We start from the raw sequence: 20,592 nt of genomic DNA, 5'->3' as shown, positions 1-20,592 counted from the left end.
TTTTTTGTCGGTTGACGGATGGAGTCAACTCATTCCAATTTTCAAGCTGGTACCACCACAGCACCTTTATACATGTGCCGTCAAAACGGTGGAATTTATGCAAACTTACGCAAATTTGCTCATGTTAACAAAGAATTTCAAAAAACTTGTAATACATTTTTTGTTTGTCTTAATGTAAGTAATCAACTCAGTAATTTTCATGGAGATATCTAAAGGTTAAAAATTTTACCCTATTCACGTGAGAAAAATAATTAAAGCAGAAGTGAGTGATCCGGTCGTTTTCGCTAATGCTGCGTTCCAGGCAGGCTTTTGAAATCGTAAATTACAGCTTCAAGTCACAACTTACGCCTTTGTAGCGTTCCAGGCAACCCACTCGTGTTTTTCCGACCTGTTTTACCTGTGAAAGTCACTATAACGGCCACTCGTAACTTCCGACCGGTGAACTCGTACCAGATCGAACTGGTACCACTTCACGGTCGGAAAAATACGAGTTTCCTTGAACGCACCATAACAGTCCTCGTCGCTACGTCGCCACATTCACGGCGTTCCTTGGCTGCACACACAGCCCTGCATGCCGTTCTCTCTCCTCATTGGATAAAAACTGTAGGATACGATAAATGTTTTCTCTTCGGCTCAGAGCAGAGCAGAGGGACTGAGAGACCCGTGTTTCAGTCCAAACACTCTATGTAAGTGATTGCTGTCGGAAGATATAACTATTTAAGACTTATATTAACACAAATATATCACTCACTTCTGCTTTAATAGGCGTATGAATGGGCTATATTTGGGTCTTTTTCAAAACTTTCCCCTAATGGGATTCTTCGGGGCTTTTTTTCCCTCATTCAGGACACAGTCAGGATACAAGATCAGTTGATTTCGCTTCTTTTGCAATTTGTTCAACGTTGACCCCTTTTTTTGGCTTAAAATTACTGGACTATATACCATGTGTCAGCAGATAAGATGCACTGCATGTTATGCATTCTCATTTGTGTGGAGCCACCACATCATGCAATGAAAATGTCATATAAATCAAATAATTGTCACTGGAGAGTTACTTCCTGTTTTCAGTAGGTCATGGGTTCGATTCCTGCCTCTGTCATGTCTTTGCATGTTGCATCACCACTTGCACTCTTTGTGCAATGGCTTTCAGCATTCACACGCATTTCCCTCTGGAAAATGCATTTTCTAGTTGATTACAACTACTGCTGATGATTCTTGGTGTTTCCTGCAGTGTGTTTGGCCTGGTGTCGGTGGCGTCCGTGGACTGTGCCGTCCCCTGGAGGCTGCAGGTGAACCCTGAGCTCAGCTGGTTTCACTTCAGCAGTCCACTGATGCTGCTGCTGCTCTATCACACAGTGGCCAGTCTGTGGAGGAATAATGTGAGTGTGTTGTCATGAATCACTGGTCGTGAGATGATTTTTTGTAGTCAGTGTGTTTTTCTGGTTGGCTGATGCTTTTTTACATGTTTCTTCAGTTGATCACTGGTGAAGAGGGGTTGGACAACGAGGGGATGGAGTCTACGGTCGGAGCAAGTTGTGACATCATCACTGCCACCACCAACCTGAGTGATGAGGTCAGCCCGGACATGACAGCAGACAGACGGCGAGAGCTGTGGAGGAGAGCTCACCAACAGCCTGACTGCCAAGATGTAAGAAAAACAATATATATCTTTGTGTGTGTGTGCGTGTTTCAAAAAAAGTTGGGTCAACTGTAGACTATTGAAAATAGCGCAAAGACACATATCAGATGTAGAAACTGATGGTTTCACTGTTTAAAAATTATATTCCTGTTTGAATTTGATGGCAGCAACACGTTTTAAAAAAAATATTGGGGCGGTGGAAACCGAAAGGGTGGAAAAGTTGTGAAATGTTTGAAGAGATTATGTTTTGGAACATCTCACAATTAATCAAGTTAACTGGCAACATCCCATAGGGGCTGAATCTTTCTGAAGTCAAAATAGGGAGTTCACCAAGACTTTGTTTGACAATTGATGCAACAATCTAACAATAATATTTCTCAAATGAAATGGATTTTGGATTTCATTGTCTGCAGTTCATAATATAAATAAAATAATGAAAGATCCAGAGAATCTGAGGAAATCACAGCATGCAAGGGTCAACATTGGAAGAATAATATTGGGCTGCTTTGTTCTGTGTTCATAAAAACATAGAAAAGACTCAACATTTGATTTGTGTCTTTGTGTTTTTTTTCAATTGAATATTGGATTTAAATGTTTTACAAATCATCACATTCTATCTTATCCATATTTCCATAGCATCCCAACTTTTTGTAAACACTTTTTTGATAATATTTTAATTTTCACTTAAGAAAAAGTCTGATTTTTGTAAATCTCTTTGCTGTTGCTCCAGGTTTTGTCTGATTGTGTCTTTAATCAGCTGTAATCACAGAAAATGTGTCTGTTCACTAGGTACTGCTGTCATCAACCAATGAGAGCCCGTCTGACTCTTTTGCCCCGCCCACACAAAGCACTGCCCTGGGATTGGATGCTTCCTCCACACCGCACTATTCTCTGAGCCAATCAGGTGAGTCGGTGGTTTGAATCCCAGCAGAGTGAAAGGCCAACGTTGAAATAGAAATGGTAATGACTGTCACTGAGTCTTGCTTTAACAGTGAGTTTGTTCGCCACGTATAAATGTCACCTTTCTGTTTTTGAGGTGGTGGTTCCTCTGGAGGCAGGGACAGTGAGGTACGTCAAGTACAGACAGGTACAGACAGGAAGTAAAGACGGTTAAAGTCAGATATAGTTTGGTACAGACAGGTGGTGAGTTACAGCTAAGTACAGTCAAGTACAATGAGGCACAGACAGGTACAAGTAAAATGAAGCTGAGCTGGATCTGTGTTTTTATGAGAAAGATAAGCAAAGATAATATGAGATAAGATAAGAAGACTTTATTGTCCAATGGTTTAAAATACTGTGGAAATTTGCCTTTAACAACTTGACAGTCAGCAGACAACAACAACTGGATGCAACCAGCACAAAAACAAATAAACGCATGAAATACAACAATACATTATCATATATAGAAACAACAGCAGCAGTTCCATTGGCTCAGAGATCATTTAAAGGGACAACAAGGAGTTTTATGGACATTTATGAGCCTCCGCGCACCGTGAAATTCTTTGACCGGTGCAAGACAGACTCATGTTTTCATTCATCAAGAATTAAAGTCAGAGGTTGGAAGACGATCACATACCGTCGTAGTTCCCACCATAAACGGAGATTCGGCGGCGTTTTTCTCATGACTCGCCACGAAACCGAAAGTAAAGAAACGCTGGTCGGCTCGCCCAGCATTTCCACCACCACTAATAATAACAAAATAACGATAGAGACAAACGATATATTTATCGAAAATGGGCCCATTAACAAGTGGTAACGTAGATTCATCCACATTAATATGAGACTTTTTTATTGTTGCGGAATTTTTCCTTCTGCCGCTGGAGAAACTCCTTGTTGTCCCTTAAATAGCTCTTCTTCAGGATGTCCACTGCAGATGGCAGAGGTGACTTCCTGTACCCTGCTTTTAGCTAAGAAAAACCCTGAGCCTCCTTCCTGATGGCATCAAAACAAATGAGGGTAGAGACGGTGGGTGGTATCATTATAGAATAAGGGACAAATAGGATAAAGTCCAGAGAAAACAAAGCAGACTTAGCAACCTGTCAGTACTGTGGCATGAAAACTGAGGTACAATTAACGTTTCTTAGCTAAAACTAAGCGGAGCTGAGCAGCATTAAAAAAGCCAAAGTCAAGTCAAAAACATGGGGATGATTGACAAATGTATGATGTCATCAATGTCTTCCCCCTACCTCCCTCCAGCTGCTGATTCCTCAGTGTGGCCTGTTGTTTAAATGTCAACAGACCCTGGAGGGTGTGTTGGAGAACTGATGGATCTCTGGTCTTAAAGGGATAGTTCAACATTTTGGCAAAGTGGCCCATTGCCATAATCTCTATAAGTCATAGCAGTAGGTTCGTTACCATTATTTGTCAGTGCAAGCTATTTTTAGAACGGCGGAGCAGTACCGTGAGCTGCTCAGAGCTACGCTACGGAGGCTCATGGGATTTCTTGGTTTCCCTCATCAAACTCATCAAATACACAATCCAACAACTCCACAACGCTCTGGTGGACAAGTTGTGACCTGCACATTCACCACGCTATGAGATAATAACAGAAAGTTGCTAGACAGAGTTGTTTTAGTGGGAAATACAGAGACTGCTTGATGAAAAACTGTCCCTGAAGGCAACACGCATCAGCGGTTTTGCATGAATTTACCTCTAATTGAGGGAAACCAAGAAATCCCATGGGCCTATGTAGCGTAGCTCTGAGCAGCTGGCGGCTCTGCTCCGCTGTTCTAAAAATAGCTTGCACCGACAAATATAGGTAACCTACTGCTATGACTATAGGGATTATGGCAATGGGGCAATTTGCCAAATGTGGAACTATCCCTTTAACCTCATGACCTTGTGTGTGATGCTGTTCTTCTGTGTGTGTGTGTGTGTGTGTGTGTGTGTGTGTGTGTGTGTGTGTGTGTGTGTGTGTGTGTGTGTGTGTGTGTGTGTGTGTGTGTGTGTGTGTGTGATGCTGTAGACACGTTGGAGACCTGTGTTTTTGAAGGAGACGGATGGGAAGAGGAGGAGGAGGAGGGGGAGGGGGTGAGGGAGGAGGAGGGGGGGCTCAGCGCTGCCTCTCTGGCCTTCAGCTTCCTCCTCAAACAGAGTTACATCTGCGCTCTGATGGCCATGATGGCCTGGTCCATCACATACGTGTCCTGGATGACGTGTGTTCTGCTGCTGTGGTCCTGTGTCCTCTGGATGATGCGAGAGCGCCGACGGTACACGCTGATGTCGTCACGCTGGCTGGTTGCCTATGGTAACCTGCTGGTCATCCTGCAATACGTCTACAGTTTCCCCTCAGTAGAGGAAGTCCCTGGACTGTTCCCCAGAAAAGATGATCCCTGCAGAGAGCTCGCCTCCAAGGTACCACCACTACTCCCACTACTATTACTGCTACTGTTGTCACTACTACTGCTTGTAGTAGTTAACTGGACTTCTTGAAGTTCTTGAAGACGTTTCGCCTCTTATCCAAAAGGCTTCTTCAGCTTCTTCAAGACCAGTGTGTAGGGATGTAACGATTCACTCAACTCACGATTCAATTCGATTCACGATTACGATTTTCTCACGATTCTTTTTAAATCAAAAATGAGCTACAGACAAATTATGACCTAATAAAATGATCTTTTATTCATAAGAGAAAGATAGTCTGAAAAAAAGTCACCTCTCACTACAGATACACTGCACATCACCATTTATCACCTTTGCCACGCTATTTTGCTTCATGTGTCGTAATGTTACATAATTATACATGATTATCTCATAGCGTGGTGAATGTGCAGGTCACAACTTGTCCACCAGAGTATTAGAGTTGTTGGATTGCGTATTTGATGAGTTTGATTAGGGACAGGGAACCTGTACCATTCACCTCCATTGTGTTGGCTGAGCAGCTCACGTCTCTTCCTCGTGAATAAATCTCAAAACAACATGCACCAATAATATAAGGTAATGAACCTACTGCTATGACTATAGGGATTATGGTGGTAGGAGAATTTGCCAAAATGTTGAACTATCCCTTTAAGTTTTCTGAGGAGGGTCCCAACACAGCATTGTATGTAGCTGACAGATGGCGTCTTAAACCACCACCTCTGTTTGAGGAAGGTTTTTCCAAGTGGACATAGATGACTTCCTTCACTCCTCTCTCAAACCACCCAACTGTCCTCCCTGTCCAAAATGTGGACATTGGTATCCTCCAACGAGTGTCTTTCTCCTTGAGGTGTAGGTGTACTGCTGAGTCCTGTCCTGCTGAGTTGGCTCTTCTATGTTGTGCCATGTGTCGGTGGAGGTAAATACCTGAGTTTCTCACACTGGTGTTTAGAACTGAAGAAGCCTTTTGGATGAGAGGTGAAACGTCTTCAAGAACTTCAAGCAGTCCAGTTGCCTTCAACTTTCAACACTTAACAACTACAATGACTGAGAACCTTCACGGCAATTCTTATTGTACTACTACTACCATCACTGCAACTCCGTCTGATACTGTTACAACTATCTCTACTTCTAGTGTGACTGTTGGAAACTTTGACTGTCAGAAGCTGTTCCCGCAAAATTCCAGCTGTCTATCCCTTATGCTTTCACAGAGTATATGTTTTTAACCGCCCTGCTCCATAAGTAGGGATTGCCTGCCTGTTTGTTTTTAGCTAGCTGGTTGCCAACAACATTGTTAATAAACCATGGAAAAGCGTGTGCTTACCAGAGACAGATGTATGTAACGTGATCTCCACCAGCCCCTGCACTTACCAACCTCACCATCAGGTTGTAAAAGATGCTGCTGCCTGACCCAGAAACTCTGCATCTGTTGGTTGTCTCTCCAGCCGTGTTTTATGATGCTTAGTGTCGGAGACCTAGTAGAATCAGTAGTAGAACAGAAGGCCAAAAAGGGCTGTTCATTGTGGAAAATCTCCCCAGTCGGCTGTCCCAGCATGCCTCTGTGCAGAAACACATGGGTCGTGTCACCATATGAGCCCGGTCACAACTTGAAGTCTTCAGCCAAAGGTCTACTAGCCATTTAACTGTCCTGCTGAAGACCAAGGGGGACTAACATCTTTAAACTCTTTCTGTTAAAGCCCTTACTTTCTGAAAAAGGTACCTGAGGATATCAGAGTAAGCTCTTTTAAATCCCTTTTGAGTTGAGTTGAGTTTATTTCGATCTGCAGCACATCAAAAAAAAAAATAGAGCCACAAAAAAAACAAAAAAAACAGTTTCACATCCCTCTAAAAGCAGGGCTGCATGGCTGATGGAAAGGGTCAGGGCTGAAGCTACAAGCTTATAGATGCCCTAACCTTTACACCATACATGTAAATATATGTATATACAGTACCTATACTTAAACAACAAGCATACATGCCATCTACACACACATACACACACCTACATGTACATACTCAGCAAATACCAAGCAAAATAGACATTTAACATTTGTCCCATAAATCATTCCCCACCTTCAAGACTGTATCTTTCCAAAATGAAAATGTTTAACTTATTTTTTAAATTGCACCAGATTTGTACTTTTTTTGATCTCATCAGGTAACTTGTTCCACAGCTTCACCCCACAGACAGATACACTGTACACATGCTTTTCAGAGTGGTGTGAACAATTGGCTGTTTAAAATTCCATCTCCCTCTTAGATCGTATCCCCCTTCTCTATCACTAAAGTTTTTTTGTATATGGCCAGGAAGTAATTTATGATGTGCTTTATACAGAATTTGTGAGGTTTTGAACTCTACTAGATCCCAAAATTTCAGTATCTGTGATTTTATGAACATTGCATTGGTGTGATCATAATAACCTGCATTGTTCACTATTCGTATTGCTCTCTTTTCCATATTGTATATTGGCTTTTACGTAAAAACATATTTTTATAAATGCACTTTTGTACAGCTTCAGGTTTGTATCTTTCACTCAGTTTTATTGAATGCTCGTTTAGCTCATTTTATGTTGTTGTCTTTTTATCACACATGTGCTACCTGTTGTTGCATTCTTTGATTTTGTTTGTGTGTTCTAAAACACTTTTCCAACTAGAGTTGAAGTTTATTACTACTACTTCTACTACTGCCACACTACCGCTAGTACAACTGTTACTGTCAAACTACTATTGTTACTCTGATGAACTAATACAGAATCAAATCTGTTTAATCTGGTTGTCAGATGCTCTTTCTGATGACATTTAATGTGATTTTGTTGCAGTTGCTGTGTCTTTTGACCTTCTGGCTCCTGCTGCGTCAGGCAGTGACTGAGAAGAAAGACAGACAGGCAGACACACAACTGTCCACCATCATCATCAACATGGAAGGTTAGACACTGGTCTGTCTGACTGGTCAGCTGTTGATCTGATGGAGCAGTCCGTCTCTCATGGTTACCTCTCTGTCTGACTCTTTCTCCCACTCTGCAGAGAGTCAGGGAACAGACGAGGGTCTGTCCAAGAAAAAGGAGGAGGTGTCGTATGAAGAAGTCCTGCTGCTGAGCGGAGGAGGGGTTCAGATGGAGGCTATGGTTGCTGTGGTAACCAGGATGTTTGTGAAATACTGGATCTACGTCTGTGGAACCATGTTCTTCTTTGTTAGTTTCGAGGGGAAAATCGTCCTTTACAAAGTCATCTACATGGTCATGTTCCTCTGCTGCGTCGCCCTCTACCAGGTAACACTGCATGTATGAATGAATGAATGAATGAATGAATGAATGAATGAATGAATGAATTAATTAATTAATTAATTAATTAATCGATCACAGCATCAAAATTTCTACAAAAAATAAATTCAAGGTAGTATCAAGTACTTTATAGCTGGTCGAAAAGGGTTGCGGCTGAAGCAAAGCTTCTAGCTGCCGCACCCTCGTTTCTCATTTCATTATAAAAACCTTAAAGGGATAGTTCACCCAAAATTCAAATTTCACTCATTATCTACTCACCCTCATGTCAACTAATAGCTGTGAGAATTTTCAGAGTCCTCCGTTCCTTCTCTGAGTTACGGGGGGGTCTGCGCAGCAGTATTTGTCCATATAATGGTTGTGAATGGACACCACGTTTCTTCGTCCAAAAAGACACACCAAAAAACATCCAAATACCTCCATACTGCTCGTCTGTAATGTCCCTCTTGTATTGAAGCCCCGACATGAGAAATTGTTCCGAAAAAAATTAAATAAGTCTATATTTTAAGCTTGTTTGTAGCGGAAGCTCCCAGTGTCTCAGTTCACTGCTCTGCCTGTGTAAGTGCAAATCTCACGTGATTTGCACTGACCGGCGGAACAATTTCACATGTCGGGGCTTCAATACAAGAGGGACATTACAGACGAGCAGTATGGAGGTATTTTGATGTTTTTTGGTGTGTCTTTTTGGACGAAGAAACGTGGTGTCCATTCACAACCATTATATGGACAAATACTGCTGCGCAGACCCCCCCGTAACTCAGAGAAGGAACGGAGGACTCTGAAAATTCTCACAGCTCTTAGTTGACATGAGGGTGAGTAGACAATGAGTGAAATTTGAATTTTGGGTGAACTATCCCTTTAAGCAGTCTGATCGGAATGGCGCATGTATACACACATATACACATACATATACCTACACAGTACGTCCCTCACCGACCATCCTATATCCACAAACTTTCACAACTCAAAAACAAAACGTACGCTAAAAAACTGTCAGAAACAAACAAGAAAACTTCATGTTTGTTGCAAAATTAAGTTGATGATTTCCCTTTGTTGCTCTCAACATTTTCAATTTTGTACTTTTCAAAAATATTATTTTTAAACATTGTTTTTAAATGGGCAACATTTTTACTATCTTTAATATCTTCTGGTAAGCTATTCCAAAGTTTCACTCCACAGACAGATATGCACATACTTTTCAACGTGGTACGAGCAAAAAGTTGCTTTAACTTCCCTCTCCCTCTTAGGTTGTACCCTCCCTCTCTTTCCCCAAACATTTTTTTGATTTTTCCTGGAAGTAGATTGTGCTTTGCTTTATACAAAAATTGTGCAGTTTTGCAGTCCACTAGATCTCTAAATTTCAATGCTCTTGATTTGAAAAACAATACATTGGTATGTTCATGGTACCCCACATTATACAGGTACAGGTACAGGTACAGGAGACTTTATTGATCCCCGCAGGGCAATTCAGTTTCTACAATCCACCATGCACATACAGTCAGTCACACACAGCCTAACACACATATCAGAGGTAGCATGATGGAACGTAGGAATGTACAAATGTAACTCATATCTAAAAGTATAAATAAAACTTGTAACACACGAGGCAATGACGATCAAGTGCAATCTTAGGAGAATAAATAAGTAACAATGTTAAGAATAAGAGGTAAAAAAATATATGTATATGTATTTCTATGATATATTATGCACTATTCTTATTGCACGCTTCTGCATGACACATATCGTGTGTAAGGTGCTTTTATATGTGTTCCTCCAAACTTCGGCAGTATAGGTCAGAATAGGTCAGATAAGGAAGAACAAGAGTACAGTACAGTGAGTATAACGATTTATAATTAAGCATATGTCTTGTCTGACATAAAATACCTATTGTGCGTTGTGTATCATGACTACTGTTGATGCATTTACTCCTTATATCTAAACTGCATGTACCGGTACCTGAAACATGAACTACAGTCTGACTTGGTTTGCAACCAGGGTGGATCGTCCAATCCTGTGTTAGAGTTATAGAAGGGGGTGGGGCTGCTTTTTGGTTTGGATTACAGTACCACCTGTCTGTCTGTCTGTCTGTCTGTCTGTCTGTCTGTCTGTCTGTCTGTCTGTCTGTCTCTATATGCTTGTCTCACTGACTACCTGTCTGTCTCTGTCTCCACCATAGTTGAATTATGAGCGCTGGCGGACCATGCTCAGGAGTTTCTGGGTGGCTGTGGTGGTTTACTCCATGTTGGTTCTGATCCTGGTCTACACCTTCCAATTCCCCTCATCCCTCCACACCTGGAGTTATTACACTGGACTCAGCAGACACAGGTACGCTCTGTTACACATCAGCTACACACTGATACAGTGATACACTCCTCAAAAAAAGCTTGGAAATGTTATTTCAATCAATCATTTTTCACATGCTACAGAAGTGTAAAAATGGCCAATATGTGTTGTTTTATCTTCATTTAGCTGTGCTGCTCATTCCACAGATGCACATGCTAGAGTTGAAGGCAACTGGACTTATTTTCAATTCAGTATGTCTTTGATGTGTCTCTGTGTGTCCAGGTTGGAGGATGTTGGTTTGGAGAAGTTCTCGGTTCCTGTTCTCTTCACTAGAATCTTCATTCCTGCTGCGTTTTTACTGGTGCATACTCACACAGTTCTACAGAACACATCTTGTCATAGAGTTTCTCATGAACTAAACAGATATGTATTCGTTATTCCTGCAGTAACAGATATTGTCTTTGCTCTGCAGGTGTGTATTGTTCACCTGCATTACTTCCATGAGCCATTCCTGCAGCTGACCGACCTGAAGACTGTGGTGGACACACACAACAGCACCATCACCAGGTATCAGGCATTTACTTCCTTCTCAGATATCCTGATACTGTCTGTTCAAAGTTCTCAGAAGGTTGGAGAAGTAATCCTCAAATCTTTACAACTAGTTCCCAAAACTAAACTAAAACAATTCCCAAACCTGAACCACTAGTCCTTGGACCTCTGCAGCTACTCCCGGGAATGTGCTACAATTCCACAGACCTATACAACTAGTCCTCAGACCCCTTTAGATGTCCCCAAGACCAGGACAATTAGTCCTAGATATCTGCAGATATTTCCTGGACCAATACAACTATTCCCCAGTCCTCTGCTGCATGTCATTCCCAGAACTTTATAACTAGTTCCGGGACCTTTTCAACTAGAGGCCTGTATTACATAGCAACATACACAGGATACATCTTAGTTATCTGGGTAAAGCCTGGTACTCACATAAAGATTTTCTAGATCTCATAAGTTTTGATCGTATTGTGTGTGGTGTGCTCTGATATTCTCAATACAGCACCACACACATAAAGATTTGTCTTATGACACGCTAGAGTCTCGTCCCCCAAGCCAGAAATCTCGCGTGATCAGACGCGATCTGACGTAGTACCCTGACTGACCTGTAGGAGGCACTTAAACCAAAATAATCCTTAAACCAAACCAGGCTTAAACTGAATATTGACTATCTGTAGTACAATGCCGATTATCAACTGGGTCAGTTAATCCTGGGATTAATTGTAAGCAACATTGTTAGTATATTCTTAATATGATTTGACAAGACTCACTGATACCCCCAGGGAATACAGGCCTCCAATCTCTGAACTAGTCTTCAGACCTTCACAACTAGTCCCTAGACCCTTTTCAGACCTCTGCAACAAGGCCAACCAACGCAACTATTCCCAGACATCTATGACTAATCCCTATATCATTGGTGTAGATAAATTTAATTTCTACAAAACTAGTGTTTAGATCTGTGAATTATTCCCAAGCCCATTGCAACTACTCCTCAGACCTACTCCACTAGTCAGGTAGTCAGACAGGTCTTTACACTTAGTCCCAGACCTTTGCAGCACTTTCCTGGAGGACTACTACCAATTCCTAACCTCTGCTACAAGTAGTCTCCAGACCTTTACAAGTCAGCAGACCTCAACATCCACCTCAGACCTGTACAACTAGAAGCCCCAAATCCTCTGCACCTTTATAAGTATCCAAGGCTTTTGCTTCAGGTTGTCCCGAGACCTTCACAACTAGTCCTCAGGCCTTTACAACAAGTCCTCAGGCCTTTACAGCTAGTCCTCAGACCTTTACAACTAGTCCTCAGGCCTTTACAACTAGTCCTCAGACCTTTACAACTAGTCCTCAGACCTTTACAACTAGTCCTCAGGCCTTTACAACTAGTCCTCAGACCTTTACAACTAGTCCTCAGGCCTTTACAACTAGTCCTCAGACCTTTACAACTAGTCCTCAGACCTTTACAACAAGTCCTCAGCCCTTTACAACAAGTCCTCAGACCTTTACAACTAGTCCTCAGGCTTTAACAGCTAGTCCTCAGACCTTTACAACAAGTCCTCAGGCCTTTACAACTAGTCCTCAGCCCTTTACAACAAGTCCTCAGGCCTTTACAACTAGTCCTCAGACCTTTACAACTAGTCCTCAGGCCTTTACAACTAGTCCTCAGGCCTTTACAACTAGTCCTCAGGCCTTTACAACTAGTCCTCAGACCTTTACAACTAGTCCTCAGGCCTTTACAACTAGTCCTCAGACCTTTACAACTATTTCTCAGGCCTTTACAACTAGTCCTCAGACCTTTACAAGTCCTCAGGCCTTTACAACAAGTCCTCAGACCTTTACAACTAGTCCTCAGACCTTTACAACTAGTCCTCAGGCCTTTACAACTAGTCCTCAGACCTTTACAACTATTTCTCAGGCCTTTACAACTAGTCCTCAGACCTTTACAAGTCCTCAGGCCTTTACAACAAGTCCTCAGACCTTTACAACTAGTCCTCAGACCTTTACAACTAGTCCTCTGGCCTTTTCAATAAGTCCTCAGACCTTACTGACTGACCTGTAGGAGGCACTTAAACCAAAATAATCCTTAAACCAAACCAGGCTTAAACTGAATATTGACTATCTGTAGTACAATGCCGATTATCAACTGGGTCAGTTAATCCTGGGATTAATTGTAAGCAACATTGTTAGTATATTCTTAACTCATTGAGTGCCAACCACGTAATTTCTCGTTTTTCGTTCCCATGCGTTGAGTGCCAAAAAGGAGATTTTTCGTTTTTTGCTTTTTTTTTATATTATGAAAATAGACACTTTAATACACATTATATGTAAATTTGGGGACTCTACGACGAGGAGAACTGAAATAGATGACGATCAAAGTCACATGACAGCTCATGATCTGGAAGTTTTTATCATAACTCGGCTTCTGCAAACGGAGTTCTGCATGCAGATGCAGAGCAGCTGCTCCGCAGCTGCTCTGCTCTCACCCGCGAGGCTGCAGCAGCTCGGAGCTGAACCAGGAAGCTCTCAGCCGACTGTCCCGCCCGGTCTTCATCTGTAGCAACACCGTGTCCTCCCCAAAGTCCTCCCGCGGTAAAATCTGATGGTCTCTGGGCCAAAGCAGACCGGTACCACCGACCCGTACCACAGAAGGACCGCGACCACCGGCGGGACCGGTCTTCCCGAGGCGCTGTAGCCGACAGACCCTCACGCTCCGCGGCGAGTGGCTGTGACATGGCACGGTGCGTCTGTGCTATTGTTGTTTAGTGGCGCCCCCCCCCGCCCCCGCTGGTGGATTTGTGAATAGAACAACCAGTGTTGTATATATTTATCTTATACGAGCCCTTTGATCCAGAAATGCGAGTGTCAGAAGAGCGACAGACACAAACAGAGCACCTTTCATAAAAGACGCTCTATCTCCTTTTCTAGAAAAAAAGGAGGGATTTTGGTGAAACCCAGCCATGTTTAGCTTGAGTTTTCTCAGGAACGGAGGCACGTAGAAACAAACGGATTGTGGCCACTTGAAGCATTAAGTTAAACCTTTCAATTGAGCTACAGTATGTGTTGGTGGCAATAATATAGAATACACTGTGGCTCTACATAAAAAGTCAAAAATGGTCTAAATTGCCGGTACACTTGACTAAAACTTTGGAAAGGAGCGCGGCACTCAATGAGTTAATATGATTTGACAAGACTCACTGATACCCCCAGGGAATACAGGCCTCCAATCTCTGAACTAGTCTTCAGACCTTCACAACTAGTCCCTAGACCCTTTTCAGACCTCTGCAACAAGGCCAACCAACGCAACTATTCCCAGACATCTATGACTAATCCCTATATCATTGGTGTAGATAAATTTAATTTCTACAAAACTAGTGTTTAGATCTGTGAATTATTCCCAAGCCCATTGCAACTACTCCTCAGACCTACTCCACTAGTCAGGTAGTCAGACAGGTCTTTACACTTAGTCCCAGACCTTTGCAGCACTTTCCTGGAGGACTACTACCAATTCCTAACCTCTGCTACAAGTAGTCTCCAGACCTTTACAAGTCAGCAGACCTCAACATCCACCTCAGACCTGTACAACTAGAAGCCCCAAATACTCTGCACCTTTATAAGTATCCAAGGCTTTTGCTTCAGGTTGTCCCGAGACCTTCACAACTAGTCCTCAGGCCTTTACAACTAGTCCTCAGACCTTTACAACTAGTCCTCAGGCCTTTACAACTAGTCCTCAGACCTTTACAACTAGTCCTCAGACCTTTACAACTAGTCCTCAGGCCTTTACAACTAGTCCTCAGGCCTTTACAACTAGTCCTCAGACCTTTACAACTAGTCCTCAGACCTTTACAACTAGTCCTCAGGCTTTAACAGCTAGTCCTCAGACCTTTACAACAAGTCATCAGGCCTTTACAACTAGTCCTCAGCCCTTTACAACAAGTCCTCAGGCCTTTACAACTAGTCCTCAGACCTTTACAACTAGTCCTCAGGCCTTTACAACTAGTCCTCAGGCCTTTACAACTAGTCCTCAGGCCTTTACAACTAGTCCTCAGACCTTTACAACTAGTCCTCAGGCCTTTACAACTAGTCCTCAGACCTTTACAACTATTTCTCAGGCCTTTACAACTAGTCCTCAGACCTTTACAAGTCCTCAGGCCTTTACAACAAGTCCTCAGACCTTTACAACTAGTCCTCAGACCTTTACAACTAGTCCTCTGGCCTTTTCAATAAGTCCTCAGACCTTTACAACTAGTCCTCAGACCTTTACAACTAGTCCTCAGACCTTTACAACAAGTTCTCAGACCTTTACAACAAGTCATCAGACCTTTACAACTATTCCTCAGGCCTTTACAACTAGTCCTCAGACCTTTACAACAAATCCTCAGGCCTTTACAACTAGTCCTCAGACCTTTGCAACAAGTCCTCTGGCCTTTTCAACAAGTCCTCAGACCTTTACAACAAGTCCTCAGACATTTACAACTAGTCCTCAGGCCTTTACAACTAGTCCTAAGACCTTTACAACTAGTCCTCAGAGCTTTACAGCTAGTCCTCAGGCTTTAACAACTAGTCCTCAGACCTTTACAACTAGTCCTCAGACCTTTACAACTAGTCCTCAGACCTTTACAACAAGTCCTCAGACCTTTACAACTAGTCCTCAGACCTTTACAACAAGTCCTCAGACCTTTACAACTAGTTCTCAGGCTTTAACAACTAGACCTGTACTGTAAACTAGGTCAGAGTTATTTAAGGGTTTTATCCCTCAACACCTGCAGGTTGGTCCACTCTGACGGCAGCTTGGTGGACCTGTCGGTGAGCGGAACCTGTCAGCTCCTCTTGGAGGAGGAGAAGAGAGGGGGACACAGGGAAAAAGAGGAGGACACTGAAGCTAAGTGGATGAAGGAGGAAGAGGAGGAGGAGGAAGTGTGCCGCCCTGTGTTTGAGAGGGAAACCCTGTCTGACCACCTAACAGGTAAGCACGTTGCACATCACACCTGAGACATGTTGGTTGAGTTTGAAGCAGGCAGTAGACTCCTGGTGTCTTCTCCTCAGCTCTGGTTTCCTGGAGATTGGTGGTGGACCGTCTCTCTGTGTTGTTCCTGCGCCTCCTGCTCTCCTTGCAGCGCATGCAGCGTCTTCTCTGGTGGCTCCTGGAACTACACATCATCAAGATTGTTTACTCCTACATCATCTGGGTTTCTGTGAAGGAGGTCAGAGTCTGAGCCGTCTCTGGTGATGTGTTCTGTCTGATGGTCTTTTTTTCTAACTTCCAACTGTCTGTCCACTCTCAGACCCATCTCTCTGTGTTTTACTATATGACCTGTCTCTCTGAATGTCTGTCTGACCTGTTTCATAATCTTTCTGTCTGTTTGACTGACTATTGACCCTTTGCAGCTACGTCACAATTATCACGTGACGCGAGAGCCGACGCCATGACGGATGGCAGAAAGTGCTCAGTGATAATGTACTGTAGGCTATATAGACTGTATGGGTGCCGTCCAACAATGTGGCTCGATCACTTCACACTACAACCTCACAGCATTATCTAAAATAGAACATCTACTCATCCGTTGCAATATTCTGTTTGTTTTTTTTGTTATTCGCTGTAGAATATCTCAGTTTTCTGTGTTTGCTTTTCCACTGGTAGCTAAGGAGCTAACGTTAGGTCCACACTCCCCATACAGCAGCTGCTCCTGTCTTTGCTGCTGCTAACTACAGTTAACAGACCTGGAAATTAAAACCTGGTCCGACCCGTGGGTGTTGAAGTCCTTATACTTATACTTATACTTAACTTATAATGGCATCGATAACGTGTCTGTATATCTTCACACTGGTCCTGTTGTTCATGTAACCCCGCTGCCAGTGGCCAGCCCCCGGTTCTTAGCTCTAGACCAGCAAGGAGTTGGTGCTTGGGACCAGTTTTAAGAACCAATAACCGGTTTTTAAGCGGTGGAAAAGCAAAGAACTGGTGCTAGTCAGGCTCTGGCTCCGAACCAGCACTCGAACCAGCTCAGTGGAAAAGGAGGGGAAACCCTACAACCACGGTATGTCACAAAACTATAACGCGCCCATTGAATTAAATTGACGTCCACTGTTCTTTTGCCGTCCATCATGGCGTCCGTAGCTACCGAGTGGAACGTGACGTCACGTGCAAAGGGTCAATATGACCTGGTTCACCGTCTGTCTGGCCTGTCTCACTGTCTTCCTGTCTGACCTGTCTGATTGATTCTCACTTTGATCTGTCTCGCCATTTATCTGTCACACTGTCTGACCTTTCTCTCTCTTCCTCTCTCTCTCTCTACCTGTCTCTCTCTCTGCAGGTGTGTGTGTTTAACCTGCTGTTTGTGCTGTGTGTGGGCGTGGCTCTGCCCTGCAGGCCATGGCGCCCTCTGCTGTCAGGAGTGTGTACAGTGTGGACCTGCGTGGTGACCGTCTGTAAGATGCTCTACCAGCTCAATGTCGTCCAGCCGGTCGCATACTCTGCCAACTGCACCATGGTAACCATAGCAACAACATCTTAATGTCCGCCAGTGCGCCTGTCTGTCTCTGACCTGTCTGTGTCTCTGCAGCCAGGTAATTCCAGCGTGGACCTGTCTCGCTCTGTTTTGTACTCTGGTCCCATCGACCCCGCCCAGTGGGTGGGGCTTCACAAGTCAGATGGAAAGCTGCTGGACTACTTGCGGGTGAGTGACAATGAATATATGTATATACCGTATTTCCTCAGATAGTAACCAGGGCCTTTATTCACACTACTGCCCAGCCAGGATACCCGGCTCTTATTTGAGGCAGGCTTTTATTTGAGAGAGGCCTTTACTTCTAATTTCCTACATTAATTTTTACACATTAGCGACTAGGGCTGGGACGATATGCTTTTCTCCCGATTTGATTCTTCTAAGATTTTTTGGATGGCGATTTGATTTAAATTGCGATTCTACGATATTGCCGATTCTCTCGATTTTTAGTCTGCATTTTTAACATTTATCTGCACACAAATACTGTAGAAGCCTATAAATTAACATACTCCATTATAGAGTGAATTTAAACCCTTTTCAAAACCTGTACTCTCTGTATGTAAAAAAGGCGAACAAATGCACATTGCACAATATTTCAAAAAATTCCAAAAAAAAAAAATCTCTATTTTTTTTTTTTTTTTTTTAAATCAATTTTTGAAATCGAAAAAAGGATATCGCGATATTTATGTGAATCGTTTTTTTTCTCCCACCCCTATTCACGACCAAGCTCATTGTTCAGTAGCTCATCTTCCGACCTGTTCTCCTTGCTGTGCTGTCGGAGCTTGGTCTCCCTCTCCGTTGCACATGCCGTAGCAATTCGCTCCCATTTAAGTCAGGTCAAGAAATGAAGGGAAAGGAAAACATTGATTGATTGATCAATTGGCTGCTGACGTTTATTTATTATTATTATTTTTTTTTTTTCTCTTCTACTCTTGTTTTGTTCTCTCTTATCACAATTTCTCAATTCATTTCCTTTTTTTTGGCTGCTGTGTTGCGGTGTTTGGTCTTTCTTGTCTTGTGCTGTGTCATGCCTTTATGTTTGTCACTTAAATTGCACAATCAAGTCATTTCAACAGCGTGTGCCTGACCGAGCTCTGGACACGGAGCAGAGACTGTCCTTCTCTGAAGCAGATGAGATCAGCTTCACTCCCGTCTGTCTTCACAGACAGTCCATCAACTTTGAAATACTTTCTGATCACATCCTTGTCAGTTTCGTCTCAAGTGGCAGATAAAAAAAAAAAAAAAAAAATTGACCTGGCCTGTTTGGGGCCGGCCTTTATTTGTTCGTATATACAACTCCCCCAGCCATTTTATGAGAGCCTGCTGTTAACTGAATACCAGCTATCAATTGAGAAAAAGGCAGAGGTTTTCTGTTGAAGTAGTTGATGTTTCAGATGAATCTGAGACAGGAGTGTGTCTGTGTTTGTCTTTGCAGTGTAACCTGACGATGTTGGCACTCTTAGCGTTTGAGGTGACGGTTTACAGACACCAGGAGTTCTACCGCCTCCACCACAACAAAGTCCCGCCCCCGACCAGAACACTGTTTCATGACATCACCAGGCGTCACCTGGACGACAATGTGCTGAGCTGTGTTAAATACTTCCTCAACTACTTCTTCTACAAGTTTGGACTGGAGGTGAGTCACATCCATCTAAAATGTAGCCACTAGCTTCAGATTCAGATTCCAAATGACTTTAAAGGCATAGTTCACCCTAGAATGATATTTCGCTCATTATCTACTCACCCTCATGTTGACTAAGGGCTGGAAGAATTATCAGAGTCCACCGTCCCTTCTCTGAGTTACAGGGGGTCTCGGCGTAGCAGTGCATTTCAATGCAACGGTTGCAAAGGGACACCAGAGCTCTTCGTAAAAAAACACACACAAAAAAACATCCAAATACCTCCATGATGCTCGTATGTAATGTCCGTCTTGTGCTGAAGCCCCAAATTGCGTAATTGTCCCGAAAAAAATGAAATAAGTCTATATTTTAAGCTTGTTTGTAGCGGAAGCTTCTCGAAGCTCCTCTTCCTGGTCCGTCCAAATCTCGCGTGATTCGCAGTAACCGCACTGACGCCGGCGCAAATGACGAGCATCATGGAGGTATTTGGATGTTTTTTTGTGTGTGTTTTTTTACGAAGAGCTCTGGTGTCCCTTTGCAACCGTTGCATTGAAATGCACTGCTACGCCGAGACCCCCTGTAACTCAGAGAAGGGACGGTGGACTCTGATAATTCTTCCAGCCCTTAGTCAACATGAGGGTGAGTAGATAATGAGCGAAATATCATTCTAGGGTGAACTATCCCTTTAATGATCACAATTTTTCTTCGTTACAAACTCCTGAATAGTAAGAAAAAATCAACTAAAGTGTGATATATTTTAGTAATAACATTTTTATTTATCTTAATTTTTTTCAACTCCTATGTATAAGCAGAATAAAAACAGAAAAAATATGACAACATAGAATAAGAATAAAAATATCACAATAATAATTCACATATGTACTTTGCATTTAGTAGACTCAGTATACATAAAGCAGATGATTCTTAGAGTTTCCCTCCTCTTGTGTAAACACCATTCCCACTCTCCTCCTCAGACCTGCTTCCTGTTGGCTGTGAATGTGATTGGTCAGCGGATGGATCTGTTTGCTGTAGGCCAAGCCTTTGGACTCATCGCCGTCTTGTCCCGCCGCAGCAGAAAGTGCATCGCCTCTGTGTGGCTCAAGTATTGCTACTTCCTCTCTGGGTTGTTGTGTTTCCAGTACCTGCTGTGCATCGGATTCCCTCCTGCTGCTTGTAAAGGTACACACTGACTCACCTGAAGACAACATGAAGGGATTATTACTGCACAACAAGACACGAGAATGTGTTGTAAACTTTATTAAGTGAGTAATGAAATATGGAACCAGTGAACCTGATTTCACCATTGAGAATTATGATCAAATCTTAGGGATGAAATCTCAAATGACCAAATCTCATGTTCTGCTTTT

General features: G+C 42.9%; 2 protein-coding genes across 2 annotated transcripts in view; one reads left to right on the top strand and one right to left on the bottom strand.

Annotated features, from left to right (window-relative positions):
- Window positions 1-20,592, bottom strand: part of tubb6 (tubulin, beta 6 class V) — a 403,096-nt gene that overhangs the window by 311,523 nt on the left and 70,981 nt on the right. The gene's annotated exons all lie outside the window — the stretch shown is intronic.
- The window catches only part of LOC311003561 (piezo-type mechanosensitive ion channel component 2-like), an 82,366-nt gene that overhangs the window by 28,293 nt on the left and 33,481 nt on the right, over window positions 1-20,592 (top strand). The window contains exons 8-22 of the mRNA XM_083995328.1: window positions 1,232-1,379; window positions 1,475-1,648; window positions 2,429-2,543; window positions 4,605-4,993; window positions 7,813-7,918; window positions 8,018-8,262; window positions 10,448-10,596; window positions 10,837-10,915; window positions 11,027-11,121; window positions 15,870-16,066; window positions 16,147-16,304; window positions 17,415-17,591; window positions 17,664-17,777; window positions 19,042-19,242; window positions 20,200-20,404. Of these exons, the coding sequence (XP_083851454.1) occupies window positions 1,232-1,379; window positions 1,475-1,648; window positions 2,429-2,543; window positions 4,605-4,993; window positions 7,813-7,918; window positions 8,018-8,262; window positions 10,448-10,596; window positions 10,837-10,915; window positions 11,027-11,121; window positions 15,870-16,066; window positions 16,147-16,304; window positions 17,415-17,591; window positions 17,664-17,777; window positions 19,042-19,242; window positions 20,200-20,404 (2,552 nt within the window). The remainder of the gene's footprint in view (window positions 1-1,231; window positions 1,380-1,474; window positions 1,649-2,428; window positions 2,544-4,604; window positions 4,994-7,812; window positions 7,919-8,017; window positions 8,263-10,447; window positions 10,597-10,836; window positions 10,916-11,026; window positions 11,122-15,869; window positions 16,067-16,146; window positions 16,305-17,414; window positions 17,592-17,663; window positions 17,778-19,041; window positions 19,243-20,199; window positions 20,405-20,592) is intronic.

The sequence above is a fragment of the Trachurus trachurus genome (genome assembly GCF_905171665.1).
Source record: "Trachurus trachurus genome assembly, chromosome: 20".
NCBI lineage: Eukaryota > Metazoa > Chordata > Actinopteri > Carangiformes > Carangidae > Trachurus > Trachurus trachurus.
Note: the sequence above shows the minus strand (reverse complement) of the source record. Positions and strands in the feature narration are given on the sequence as shown.